Source organism: Atractosteus spatula, chromosome 1, assembly GCF_055471065.1.
Source record: "Atractosteus spatula isolate fAtrSpa1 chromosome 1, fAtrSpa1.hap1, whole genome shotgun sequence".
Taxonomy (NCBI): domain Eukaryota; kingdom Metazoa; phylum Chordata; class Actinopteri; order Semionotiformes; family Lepisosteidae; genus Atractosteus; species Atractosteus spatula.
In genome coordinates, this window is record NC_142706.1 from 51715706 (window position 1) to 51730175 (window position 14470).

The 14470-nt window shown below is 36.9% G+C and overlaps 1 protein-coding gene across 1 annotated transcript in view; it reads right to left on the reverse strand.

Moving 5' to 3' along the window:
* Nucleotides 1-14470, reverse strand: part of inpp4b (inositol polyphosphate-4-phosphatase type II B) — a 407152-nt gene that overhangs the window by 368244 nt on the left and 24438 nt on the right. Inside the window, exons 2-3 of the mRNA XM_088920878.1 lie at nt 11369-11603; nt 4116-4180 (exon numbers count right to left, since the gene is read on the reverse strand). Coding sequence (XP_088777004.1) covers nt 4116-4180; nt 11369-11516 — 213 coding nt within the window. The 5' untranslated portion in view covers nt 11517-11603. The remainder of the gene's footprint in view (nt 1-4115; nt 4181-11368; nt 11604-14470) is intronic.

A 14470-nucleotide genomic window follows, 5' to 3' on the forward strand; every position in this document is an offset into this window, starting at 1 on the left:
TGTACAGCAATAATTGTACAGTATATTATTTCATTCTGACTTTGATGAAAAAAATCAAACCCATACTTTAGCATAAGACACAAAAAAACATTCTAGAGTATTCACTTCTTAAAAAGGAATAAAGAGAAAGTGTTTTGCTGTTACCGTCTTGAAGTAAGTTTGACATTTATTTTTCCATTAGGCCAGTTTTTGTTTAGTCATCCACAGAATTTTAAAATATGCATTAAACCAGTATCAAACTCAGTTGACAGCTGGAATGAGAGGAAATTCAGCTTTTCAAGTGCAGACAGCATGTTGGATCAAGTCAGAGAAGAGATACTGTGTAGTGGATTAATCTGGGTTTACAATTGGTTTTCAGTCTGTGTTCTATCTTGCAACACTGATACAATCCCAAGTGTTTCATCTCTGAAGACTGGGGTTCACTTTCACTACAGACCATGTGTGAGATGAGCCCATTCATCCAGCTTGATTTGCTGGTTCTGTACCACACTGTGTAGCACAGCACTCTAATTTGTATCTTAGCTGCATGAAAAATTTTATCGGAAGGCAAAAATACAAGAGAGATTGAAATGATAAATGTATAAGATGGTGAAAGAAATAAAGCCAGACTGTTTAAAAATATATACTTTAGTTGCATCCCCCACCACAGCTTTACCAGGGGAGAATTGTCCTTCCTGTCTACATATGTTATGACAGGTTACAGATTCATCATTAATACGAATATAGGAAAGCCTACAGTCATTTTAGCAGTACAGCTCTACTTAAGGAAACCTTTAGACTTTAATTTCATATAGCGTCTTTCCCGACATCTGTGAAAGCTTTTACAAACCTTAGAGCAGTCAATAAAAATAATGCAGCTGAGCATCTAACCCCATAAAACCTGCTTCAGTGATTAATGAGCTCAAGGGCATCCCACAGCTTCCTTCAAGTGGAGAATGGAGCTGATACAAGATGAAAATTAGGCTGCTAGTAATTAAAGATTTTTATTCAAGTATTTTTTAGAAGTTTTACTGTACTTTACAAACAATCAAACACTGCTGCAGAGGTTCCTGGCATATCTACTATTTTCACGAGTACAAAAGCAGTGCTGGATTTTGTTTTTTTCCCCCAAAAAAAAGAACCTTTTTCAAGTACAACACCTGGGGTGGACAGAACTCCTATAGTGCACATGTGCTCTTTCCAATTCTGGCTACAACAAATCTCTATATAGCACCTGCAGCGCTATTATGCATTTTCAGAAACTGCGAAAGAAAAAAAAGAACTCTTTCAGCCATGCTTTCAAAAGCTGTCATACATTTTGAAAGTCACATTTTGTGCAACGAAATCACAGTTACCAATAACATCAAATTTACACTTTTCTATGTGTATGTGACTAAGTCACTCATAAATGTATACACTAAAAATTCCTAGCATTAGGTTAACAGCAAAAAAAGAAACATGGCATAGCATACAGAATGCTATGGAAAGTGGGTCTAAAAATTACATTACTTCATAGTACTTCTAGATTATGTCTTTGGGCTGTTATGATATTCAATATTTTCCAAAAGTGTGAACATTTCATAGGCCACACTACCACATGAGTAAACATCTAGAAACAAATTAAGTACAGTTATTTATGCACAGTGGTCCCCATTTGATTCAATATTCCATCTAAGTTTCTGGCTGCAGTGTCATTTTGAATAATTTATAAATTTGTAAATAAATATGCTTTAACCACCATAATGCAAAGTTGCAGAACAGCAGTGATTTGCTGACATCTTCGATCCCCAGCGTTGACTCATAAAGTGATCGCTCATCTATAATCATTAGCAAAGGAAAATTTGTAATGACATTTAACATAACTTATTTTGAAGTTACAACAAGACCTTTAAACAGGTAAGAAACTTTCTGAATAAACTGCATTACTATTTTAGTCAGTCCTCAGAGCAAAAACAACTGAACCACTTAAGTCACATGCAGGAAACGTTACAGTTTTCCAGAGATACAATTAATTATCATTACACTGCTCTGTATTATTTTCATAATTACTGCCATGCTTCAACTTCAAGTACCACTCACATGCGGTGCCATTAAACACTGATGGCCATCCGTCAGCTGTTAATAATACATTAGTGACCATGATATACATTGAATGTAAGTAATTTATGTGAGCTTTTCCAAGTGCTGAGAAAAAAAAAGACAAGCTGGAATTATTGACAGCACCAGCATGCAAATTTACTCATTTATCTTGTCTGGAAACACCAAGTGCAGTTTATTTTATCTGGATAATGCATTTCATCTACAGAAAATCCCATTTGGAAGCACTACACTTTAAAGACAAAACTATAAATTGGCCAATAACTGCACTTCTATACAAATATTAAAGCTTTGCCTGAAATAGCCCCGACAGTTGCATTACGCTAGTTGCCCAATGAATTACAGGTATTACATCTTCTGATTAGAGAGGTGAAAGCCCACCATTACTGTAAGTACATGCTTAATGCGGATCAGCATGATATAGAACCTATTTTCCTGTTGACTTGCAATATGAGAAATGTTATATTGCATAAATGAAGACAATTCCCAAAGCAGAAGGACCTCCAATAAATAAGGTTACATATCTGCTTATCATAGAGGTGAAAGCCCACCATTAGACTAAGTACATGCTTAATGGTGATCAGTTTGTTATAGAGCCTACTTCCCTGTTGAGTCATAATATGATAAAGCCAAAGTCTGCATAAACAAAGATATTTTCCACAGCAAAGCATTTTCATTGAGTGGGGGGGGGGGGTCACATTTACCTTGATAATGGAAGAGAAGTATGATTTGTGGTTTGATTTTGTCTTTCACTGGGTGGAAAGTATTGATTACACCTTGCCATAAGACTGTTGGTCATACTGTAATATTAAAAATACCACCAACATGAGCACATCGAAATGAGATATCAAAATGATAAAAAAAAGCACCTGTTTGCCATTACACAACATTTTAAACATAAGGTCTCATTCCATTTTTTTTCCCCAGAAACAGCAGCATTGTTTTAATAGACACAAGCAGCAGGCATGAATCAGCAAAATGAAAGATCATGCAGATGCATCACTGTTGCAGCGTGATTACATTTCTTTCATTTCTTTTTACAGGAAAAAATGTGTTTGGGGTTATTCCCTTTGCTAAGCCTCAGATCACCATCTCAACAGAACATAGCACTTAGCTACAGCAGACAATATAGCATATTTTTAGTACTCACTGGATACCACTTTATCACCACAAGATAAAAATCAGAGGTCCTAACTGTTGAGGTGGAGGGAAATAAAACAGCCAAGGTTTCTGGCTCAAGGCAGTGTTCCAAGCAAGCGAGCACGAAAAGTGAAAATTAAATATTATGTGCATTCCCTTCACTTTGAAGTCATCAAATGTTACTTTTCTACTTGAAAAATACACAGGAATCTTTCAATGCCAGTAAAAATGTTAGAAACCAGCTCATATAGGGTAGGAAAGATGCCGTCTCTCTGGCACTGTGTACAGTGACATGATGGAATGATGCCTGTAAACTACAACTCCATGGGGACAGTATTCCCCCCCCCCCCCCTTTTAATGTCTGGCTGCCTGGCCATCTCTTCACCTCAACACCCAATGTCATTTTTCAAGTTAGCGGTTACAGTTAAAGAGAAGCATGCTTACTCATATTGAGGCTAGCTTATTAAAACAAAGTTTTATTCTTGCTCCGGCATTAGTGCATGCTGGTTATTATCTGCCTAAATATTCATAACATTCTCACAATGCAAATATTATTTAATGTAAACAATTCTAATTCGGTTGTGTTTTATATGCAAGACAAATGTTATTTAATGAAAAAGCTAGAAATATTCTTAAGTTTCATAGTTTATTAGATTTCTCAACACACAGGAGAAAGCAAAATACAAAAACACAGAAAGGAATTGGTTAGAATTTCTTTGTAACAAAACAATATGAACATTTAATCAATTGCATCACTGTGAATGATCTTACAGTACATTTCTGTCCAAGAAGGCTTAGAATATTAGGCAGAAAATCATAAATAAAAATATTTCAAACAGTTTAGTAAGAAAGCATATGTGGCGGTACTTGCTTTAAATTTCAGAAAAACAAAAGCTTACCTGGATTGATTTTTTCATTAAAAAGAGCAGGTTCCCTTTCAGACGGCACCATCTCTCTATAGTGTCTGTATGCATACAAAAAGGGGGGGAAAAAAGAAGACATGTCTTTAAAACACAAGCAATACTTGTTTTTATCTATGTATAATAAAAGATTTTCAGAAGAGCTCTTGCCTGGGCTCACTCTATGATGCTAAAAGAAATCGCGTTAGTATTAAAGGTCAAAAGAAAAAACATTAAAGATTTTCTGCTCTGGCCGGCAGCTGCTTGCATCTGACAGGCAGCTAAATGCCAGATAACTTCCCAGAAGGTTCCCGTTTCCCTGCAGCTCAGAGATTTGGTGACTGCAGCACAAAACTCAACTAATTTTTCATTGGTCCTTGCTTCTTCACTCAGGAGGGACAGAGAGCCATTTGAGCAAAAAAAAAAAGAAAAAAGGAATTAGTTGCAATCATGAAACAGTAAGAATAGAGAAAAAAGCTCCCGTGATATTCCTCTGAGGCGATGCTTTTATAGGAAATGTGCCACAGGGGATGACCCTATATGTGGCAATTACAGGAAATCACAGAGAAAAGATCAGTCCTGTAATGTTTATAAGCCGCCTTTATCTTTTCTGCCATGGAATCAAAATTAATTATATGCAAATATTGCTTTGGCTAAATATTCAGTGTTGTATAATAATTCTTCATTAGCAGAGACTTATTTTAGCACACAGACTCATACATAGTCACACAGAGATCAGAAACCATGTACTTCAGCATACAGACTTGGTCCTCTCTAGCCTCCCTTTGCCAGAGAAACAGAGAGAACCCTCAACTAACCTTAATGACATACCATACCTCATTTTAAGAGAAAGCACCCATCTTTACTGCTCATGGTGAAAAGCCTTAATAGAAAACACAGAAACTCAAACAACAAAGAGCCTTTGTGCATTTTGTCTGGATAGAGCTCCTATTTTTTAGTACAGTGAAATCCTCTTATTTTTCCTGTTCTAAAACAAATACAGGTTCTCCCATAGCAGACATTGTTGTCTTAAGGGCTGCCTTAGGTGTTCATTTCCTCGTCCTTCTCAACCAAAAATTCAAACCGCAATTTACCCCACGAAATAAGTACAGTATGTTATTTGGTTAGCACAGGTGTTGGCTTTATTGAGACTAAACTCAATATTTTCTGAACAACCGAATAAAGCAAATGAAGCAAATAAAGCAAATAAAGTTTAGAAAAAAAATTAAAATGAGCCTCCCACAACTCTTTCAGAGTCTTTTCTTCAAGCAGGCCCACCTGCACTGAAACTAGCACACAGAACAGAACCATCTTAAGGACAGATGAGAACTTTAACTACATCCAATCTCCTTTTGTGGAGGAGCTGAAGGAGGAAATGAAACTTAAAACCCATGCAAACATTGAAAATCCACACAGATAACATCCCAGTAATTGAACCCAGGGCCCCGGTGCTGCAGCAATGCTAACCACTGGGCTGCCCAGATATACTTATATTTTTCCTATTTTAAACATATTGAGTTCCTTTCTGGTTTACGATGAGAACTAACTAGAACCAATTTATCAGGATAATTAACAGACACTTAACTATGTTAATGGCCCTCAACTCATTGAGGTATACACCCTCCCTGTATAAAGATGCATCCATTTAGCCTAATCATTCTTAATACAATTAGTTAAATGCAAAAAGTAGCTTGTTTCAGGCTCTGCAGTTAAGGTTTTCCTGGAGGCCTTATAACTAAGATAGATCAGTGGATAGTTTCATGCACACACCTTGGTTGCTTGTTTTTGCTCTGTCTCATTCTAAATAAAGGCACAGGCATGACTCAAGACAATCAAAAGGTCAGCAGCAACAACAAAATCTGCCAAGATAGGCTTTTAAAATCTCTGATCTCCTTGCACACCTGTGACATGGCCAAGGAACACATTTCTGAAGGACATTTAGAAGGAAAATTTGTAAATGTCAAATACAAAAGGATGTTGCCTGCAGCAGACAGGAACATGTTACCGTATTAGGAGCCTCAAATATGTGGCTGTAACCAAGAATGGAAAGCACTCAGAAGCTGAGGCTGATTCCTTCGTCAGTCACAACCCGGACTCCGTCATTAGCCAGCTATGAGCAGGATTTCCTGAATGGGGATCTGCAGTAGGCCGAGTGATGCCAAGGTGGGTTTGAGTCATCACTGGGATTTGATGGGCAACTATAAGAACTTACAGTGCTGTAAGTGAGAAAGTTAGCACATCTCAAGGTGATGTAAACTCTCCTGGGGGCATACATTGTGAAATATCGCAGATGGTACTGGCAAGTGTATATTTCAGAGAAAAGCAGGTACAATCCATGTACATTAATTGCAGATATTATTAGAAAAAAATATTTTCAGGAATTGGTTAAAAATTGGTTCTCTCAACAAAAAAAGTATTTGTAGAACAATTTATATTTTAACCATTAGCCACCCCTTTTAGAATCAGAAGTGATTAAGTGTTTTAGACAATTGACCTAATTATGTTGTCATAGGTATACATGCTTTCGAAGCTCTCAAGCATCAATCTTAGCAAATCAAAATCAGTTTACTTTTAAAATTTAAGAGACTACAGCCAATACAGACATTTAATATAAGACAGTTACTATTTATATAAGGCATTATAATGCATTATCTGCCACTGATTGAGTACGATTCAAAATGAGAGTTATGTAAGTTTGTGTGTTTGAAATGAACACATACCCACATTTTCACTGACTTGAGTTTTTTTTTCAATTTTCTATTATGACAGAATAACTACTTCGTAAGTAGGTGATGTTTTGATGTTTCAACTGTTAGGCAAGAAATAAAACGATTTGAGAGTTTGTTTGCAGATATAGTAAAGACGTACCAGCCTGAAATAATGTGGTGATGGGAGCCAATATACTTTTAAAGAATTTGCTAAATTTTTAAAAAACCCATCATACGATAAGCAATGTTCAATTTTTAAATATAATATCAGGAGCGCCTGCTGATTCTCATTATTGTCAACATTGCTATCTAAAAAACAATGATCAAAATGTAAAATGAAGCCCACCAAGTGAAGCAGTAGGCACATCAAACAGCTGCTGTTCAGATTGTCATCATACATCAAAACATAGACAATTTGCAAAGCTTCACCAGAATTCTCTTACTTTACAGTTACAGTTGCATTCATCATTCCCAATATTCCAGGATCTGGAAAGGTTAAAGCCATGACATCCTTAAAAGAGTAAGACTGGCAGCTCATCTTTCTCTTGTCTCTCTGTTCATTGACAATGTTTCATTTCACAATACACCCCCTGCATCCTCCTCTCTTTCAGCTTTTAAAAAGACCCTTGTACTGCACTTAGCAGTTTAAAGTAAAATAGTCAATGCCTGACCCACAAAAAGCCATATCAATTATATACACTGAGTGAAAGTACCTTAGGAACAAAAGAAAAGAAAACATGTACACAATACAATATGCCCCTCAGAAGAAGGGTATTTTATTCCAGGGTCCTAGTTAAATTCCACATTGGGTTCATACAATACGGCCTTCTGAAAGTTCCCCTTTAATTCATTTGATGAAGCATTTTCTCACTTGCAAACCACTGTGAGATCCTTTGGGATGTAAAGTGCAACATAATTGCAAGGCACTGTTAATAAATACTAATGATGTACTATTTTATAGTCTCAGCCCCCAGAATATTAAAGTGCAGTCTTACAAACTTTTACAATCTGAATGCTACTTATTGGCCTGGAAGTAGGGTAAGTAGGTACTTTATTAATTCCGTGTGGGAAATTCAAGTAAATAGAATATTCCTGACTGAAAACAGCACAGAAATACAGTTTCAAAAAAAGCATACCATGATCAATAACCTAATCAAGAGTGAATTAAACATTCTACTGCAGGAAAGAATAAAGCAGAGGGGACCACAATATGAGATTCCATAAATGAAATTTGATTAAATGTTAAAGAAGGTGGTATACAAAATTAAAATGCCAAACTGCACTGCAAAACTTTTGTTTTCTACACATTTTACTTTGTACAAGTCATACTTACAATACAATCAAGTCAGCAACAACATTATAACTTTCAATCTCAAAATGTTCAAAACCTGTATTTCAGCTGCTGGGGCAGGAATGCTTCAAAACGAGCAGCTGGAGTTTGCCAACAGCAGTACCTGCTGTTCTTCATTGGACTCACTGAATAACACAAATCAGAATGCAAAACATCTTTATACAAAGAAAACTGCATATTAAACTTGTCTCAATTCTGAGAAAAATAGTAAAATAATAAACCAGCACACCTACAGAAATGGAGCTGATGATTTTCCATCTCAGTTTTTTTTTTATCCAGCAGTTAAATAATTGAAACACTCTCAAGGGATGAAGCACAGAAAGTGCGAAAGGTTCCTGTCATATGCTTCAGAACACAGGGATGTACACACACAGGCAGATGAGGCTATGTCAGTCCTTGTTAGCTCTGTCCAAGAGAAGATGAATGAAATAAGATATACTGTGACCTCCCAGTAGAAAGTGTCCTCTGTCAAATGTGTATAACTAGACTCTAGGGGGGAGTAAATCCATGGAGTGCGGCCATTAGGAGTTTGAGAACTTTTGTGAATTAATTTCTCATAATTTTGTAGGGCTTCCCAACGATTCTCCTCAGTTCAAAGCGCGCTTCTACTAAATTTCAGGAGCTTGACACCCTTTATAATACAAAAAAGACTACTCAGAACTTGAAGGTAAATTACTGTATGTTGTGTAAACCCCCGAGTGAAAGGTATGGGAAACCTGTACAGGTGGATTAATAATAATAATAGCATCACTTTATTAACCCTATACAATTTCTTGCATTAGGAATTTGTCTTTTCTCATACCCCAGCTTGCTCTCCATGAAGACACAGACACACAGACAGGGAGAGAGCCTGGGGTCAGAACGCAGGGTCAGCCATTGTACAGCGCCCCTGGAGCAGCTGGGGTAAAGGCCAAGAAGGACAAGACAAAGGAGAGCCTGCACAATTTCGCAGCAGCACTGATTTGTTGAGAGCTCAATGTTTGCCAGGAACACCAAAGGAAAAAGATGAGTACATTCAATATCACCAAGCCCAAGCACTTTAGGAAATCTAGCCAGCTACTAAAAAGCCACCTTTGCCACTCACAATGCTCACAAAAGATACTTCCCTATGCTGGCAAAAAATCTAAAGGAATTGTTGCCGCAAAAGTTAAGTGATATTACACTGATATCTTCAACTGTTTAAACAATTATGAACATTAAAAATACAAACTGTCACAAAGGTAACCACACTTGGAGCAGTTAAAAATTCAATAATGAGTACAATACTGGCAGATTAAATTTACTTTCTACATAGTCTCTTAAGTTGTCATTCAGATAAACAACACCTTCAGTTAAATGTACAGGAAAGGCAACTTGATTCTCCATTTTAAACTATGGAAAATGTTCATCTTTTTCTGGTCTAACCATCACCTTCAACTGGTTTAACTATTCGAGTAGCTTGTTCGACACCTAGACCTGTGTGCCGAACCTAATTATAGAAAGAAGTGAGTGAGCACAGCTGCAACAGATCTCATTTTCCCCTTCTCTCTGTGAATGGGCTCTAAGCCACACAGTCCCAGCAAAAACATCTGAGACAGTTACTCTGATACAGGCAGGCAGAATTAGGCAGAGACCTCTGTGGAAGATTCCAGAAAAATGCAACAAAGCTAAGCTGTAACTCTCTCATCCTCTGTTACATAAGAAGCAAGACACTGCGAGCAAGTTCCACCTTCCTATGGATCCAAAGCGATTTGGCCTTCTATTTGATGACACATGTTATTTATGAGTTTGAAAAACTCTGAAATCAGTCTGGAAGCAACTTTACAGACAAACGAGATGTCTTTTTTACATTTAAGAGAAGATTTACTTCCTTTTAAAAACTACTAGACAAGGGTATTATCTCTTGTTCACATTATGGGTTAAAGAGAAACAGTTCTTTGCTGGTTGTGCATAAGCTTCAGAGAGAAAATTCTCCCTTGAAAAGGTCTATTGTTAAGAAACTGGTATTACCTGCCTGAAGTATAGGCACCAGCTCTGTGAGTGCTGTAGTTGTTCTAGTATCTTCAGTACGTATGATCAAATTATTGTTAAAATAAGAGGTCAATGCATTTTTGTTTTGAACATGTTTGAGTCATTACCATAGGATTTTCGCTGAATTATGATTAAGCTGATTTTTTATCGCCTACAAATGGCTGTGCAGGATGGACGCTGCTAATGAGCGAACTTCATAAGAGTTATGTATTGCAAACACTGAAAAATATGTAAAAACTAAACCCTCAAACCACAGTATCAGCATTTACTTTTACTTCTTATAATAACAGAAAATGATCTTCCTACAACAATGATGAGAGAATTCACATGGCATCATCAAAGAAGGTTGCTTTCTGCTAAAACATGCAAAATAAAGGTTGGATAAAGTGCTCTAGAAAAGGAGGAATTTTATTAAAGACTGCAACACAAAGGAACATCCTCTTTAAAGGGGAACTGCAGCTCCAATTTCCAGACCGGTTATTAAATTTTGATAACAAAACAAATTGATGATATCTCTAAATTTGACAAATTCCAAATTAAGCATAAAATCATGAACTTTGTGAAAGTACTATATGGCTGCCATATTGTTGTAAACTGCTGGTCTCGCCATAGACAAGAGCGAGAGTTCACAGGAACAGTGACTTAATCCGGCCCTTTCTGCTCTCTAGCCACTGTAATGAGTAATGGAACGTGATGCAGCAGACATCTCACCGCAAAAATGTTCCAACATGAACTGCATGTAGATGTAGGGACAAGGCCTATTATTTCACTTACAGTTGAATTAACTGATATCAAGTATTTTCAAATGATCTTTGTGCATCTAAACCAAACCGCCTGCTGCCTGTCACAGGAAAGAGGTCAGCCACAGGATGACCTAGAGGTCTTTGCCTGTGAGCAAGTGAGAGAGATGAACTTATATTTTAGATAAGGTATTTTCCCAGGACAATCCAAATCATTACCAATACTCCTTTAAGATGGATACCCACTGCTGGCACCTACAGTAGATGTCTGGAAGAGGAACATAGGCACATCTGGAAATAATCCTAAAAGTCACAGGGGATGGACAATCATCCAACAAGATGACCGACCAATCGGTGACCTGCAGGGTGTGGGTACCCACTCAACCCAATAGCTTCTTGACCAATCACCAACATATTTTTCCCAGTTAAAAAGCGGTGCGTCACCTCTAACTCCGCTGCCCTCCTCTTTCGGATGAACCAACTTGACTGAATTGCTCAAGGGCACTCGGCACACTTTAAGCCTGCCTTCTCTGTCGAAGCTTCCAGAGGGTCCTTTAGCAAGAAAGGCAAGTTGTGTTGCGTTGAACCTCATCCTCCTCTCCACAGCTCTGTCCAAGGTAATGTAGGCTCCTTGAATGGTAGGTATGGAAGTTTAGCAGCAACTCCAAGCAGTCAGCAGCTGCAACAAACAGAATTGAACAGCAATATATGATAATCAGGTGATTTTAAATAATGTTTACATAAAAGTAGTCTCTACCAGGACAGGATCCACAGTTAAGGCAGTCTGCAGGGCCAAAAGTTATAATACAGTGATGAAGAGACATTTAAATGTCAAAAATGAAATGCTTTAATTGATATAATTATAGGCAAGAATATAACTGGAGCTGTCTGTCCATCTACATATGTGCTCAAAGTCTGAATTACTACTGCACCTTTATGCACATTTTCACATTATACTATTATCACAAAGCTACTTATTTTGAAGTGAATAAACAGTAAAATCTGACAATTCTGTTGTTGGATCATTTCAAGGAGATGACCCAGTCCATTTAAATTACAGATGCTTCATCAGGTGGCAGCATTTATGGTGGAAGGAGAAAACCCCCAGGAGACGTCGAATTGCAATATTCCTAAAGCAGACAGAAAGCATTCCCTGTGAGCCAAAAGGATTCTTTCCACACACATATTGTTGCTTTTCTTGTCATTTATTTTTCAAGACTTAAAGCTTAAAAGGCAATTTGAAGTAAGAACTAAGAGTTTCTATCATTTTAATAATGTCTAACATATCATAATTGTGTTAAAATGTAGTTGAAAATAAAACATGCAATGCATTACATTGTTACTGAAAATAATGTGTTTTGTGTTCATCCTACTTTCAGTAATGGTTATCTTAATCCCAGTAGACTCTGGACAGAGAAAGATGCTGAATTTGTTTTACTCTATTATCTTCCGAATTACAAAATACAATGTACTGTTTACTCCTCTTGTGGCAAGAGCCCAATATAACTCCCGCTTTGCTTTTTTTAAAATAACAATAAAAATTTGGGGTGTCAGAATGGTTAGTATTGCTGCCTCATAGCATTGTGGCCCTGTGTTCAAATCCTGGGGGGCTATCTGCTTGGAGTTTGTCTCCATGTTCGCGTGGGTTTCCTCCCACAGTCCAAAGACATACTGGTAGCTTAAGTGGCTTCTGGGAAAAGTGGCCCTGGTGTGGGTGTGTTTGTGTGTCTTGGTGTGCCCTGTGATGGACCGACATCCTCTTCAAGGTGTATCCCACTCTGCCCCTGTGGCTTGCCAGGTTACGCTCAGACTCCCCTGTGACTCCGTACAGTTAGAAATGGATGGATAATAAAAATACAGGCTAAACTGCAATTGAAAATTAATAAACCTACTAGCAATACCATAAAATGTGTTACTCCTTTCTAATCCTAAATAATTTACATAATTCCATAGCTCAACGGGCTCCATTGATCTGTATGGATGCAATTTGAATTCATGAAATTTTCATATCTGTACTCTATTCCTAGATCAGGCACAACTTGACAGGGGCTAAACTATTCAAAATAGCAAAATCTTGTATCAGGAAAGACAAACTGTATTGTAAATGTGCATGCCTCATTCCCTCCTTGAAATTTGTCACCAATAAAATCCTCAACCAAATGTTATATTAACCATGTTCTTCACTAAAATAGCTACAGTACTTTAATCCATGAAATCATAAAAGGTTGGCAATAATAACAGATTATATTAATTTTTGTATTTTTTCCTTTTTTACACATGCCTCCAAAAGATATGCATATTCCTACAGATTTCATAAAACAGGGATTACCATACTAACTAGTGTATTTTCAATGCTTTCAACGGTGAATCCAAATGCCTGTTTAGAATAAATCATTAATGCTGTGAAAATTAATAATTATATTTTCCAAATTACCAAAATTATTGCTGTTAAGATTTTGAACCGCAAATAATGAAGGCCAACAATAACTTGAAATTTAGACTTCAGGGCAATAAAAAATGATTGCTGAGTCACAGATAACTTTGCAAACTTTGAAAGTTTCAATCACTTTGTGATGCAGAAACTCCTGCAGTCCACCAAAAATATAAACCTACTGTATACAATACCTTCTGGCACAAAAGCAGCCCCAGCAAATCAATCACTTTGTCTTGGTTTTCTGCTTGCTCTGAATTCGTTCCTATAGTATTTCCAAACCTGCACTTGGTCAGTCCCATGATCGTCTTAAATACTTCACTCCACATCTCGGTCACAAGGGTTTTTACTTTCTGAGCTTCAGTTCCTGTCCGCCAGCCAAGTCCATACTGTAGCTCTGCCTCATTAGGTTAATCAAAAAACGTGGTGATACCGCAACCGTGTTTCATAAAAAATGTACAGCTTTTGTCTTTATGCTTGACTTAAAAAGACAAACCATTTTACATTTACAGCCACAATCCTCAGAGAAATAATGTTGCAGAGACGAAGACTGCTGACAAATTATAATGGAGTGTGGCAGCCTCCCTAGCTGATGTTGTGAAATTAAGACAAGAATCATCACACGATCTTCAGGAATATAATTTAGATTGGTACACAATCACAATTCAATTTCTTCCTGTAGGGAATTTTTAATCAACATTTTACTCACATCACAACATTGGACAAAAGATGTAATAATTCCCTCAGGGAACAAAAACAAACCTGAGGGAATGCTGTTAGAATAACATGTTATTATTCATATCAGCGCAGTGCAGCTAGACCAACAGCAAAGCTGCCAAAGCAAAAACTGATTTCATTTATAATTTAACCTACATTATGTGGTTTGTAGGAAAAATATAATATTTGGGAGCTACAATAAAACTACTTCATTATTTTAGAAGAGCATCATACCAAGTGTAATAAGCCAAATAAATGAAAATAAACCAGATATGAAAATATTACAAACTAACCTTTGACTTAGTCCTGCCTAAGTCATTATATCTTACCGAAATACTTTGTTAAAGTAAAAAAATATATATATTCTGTAAAGTCTCTGGAAAATATACACAACTGAA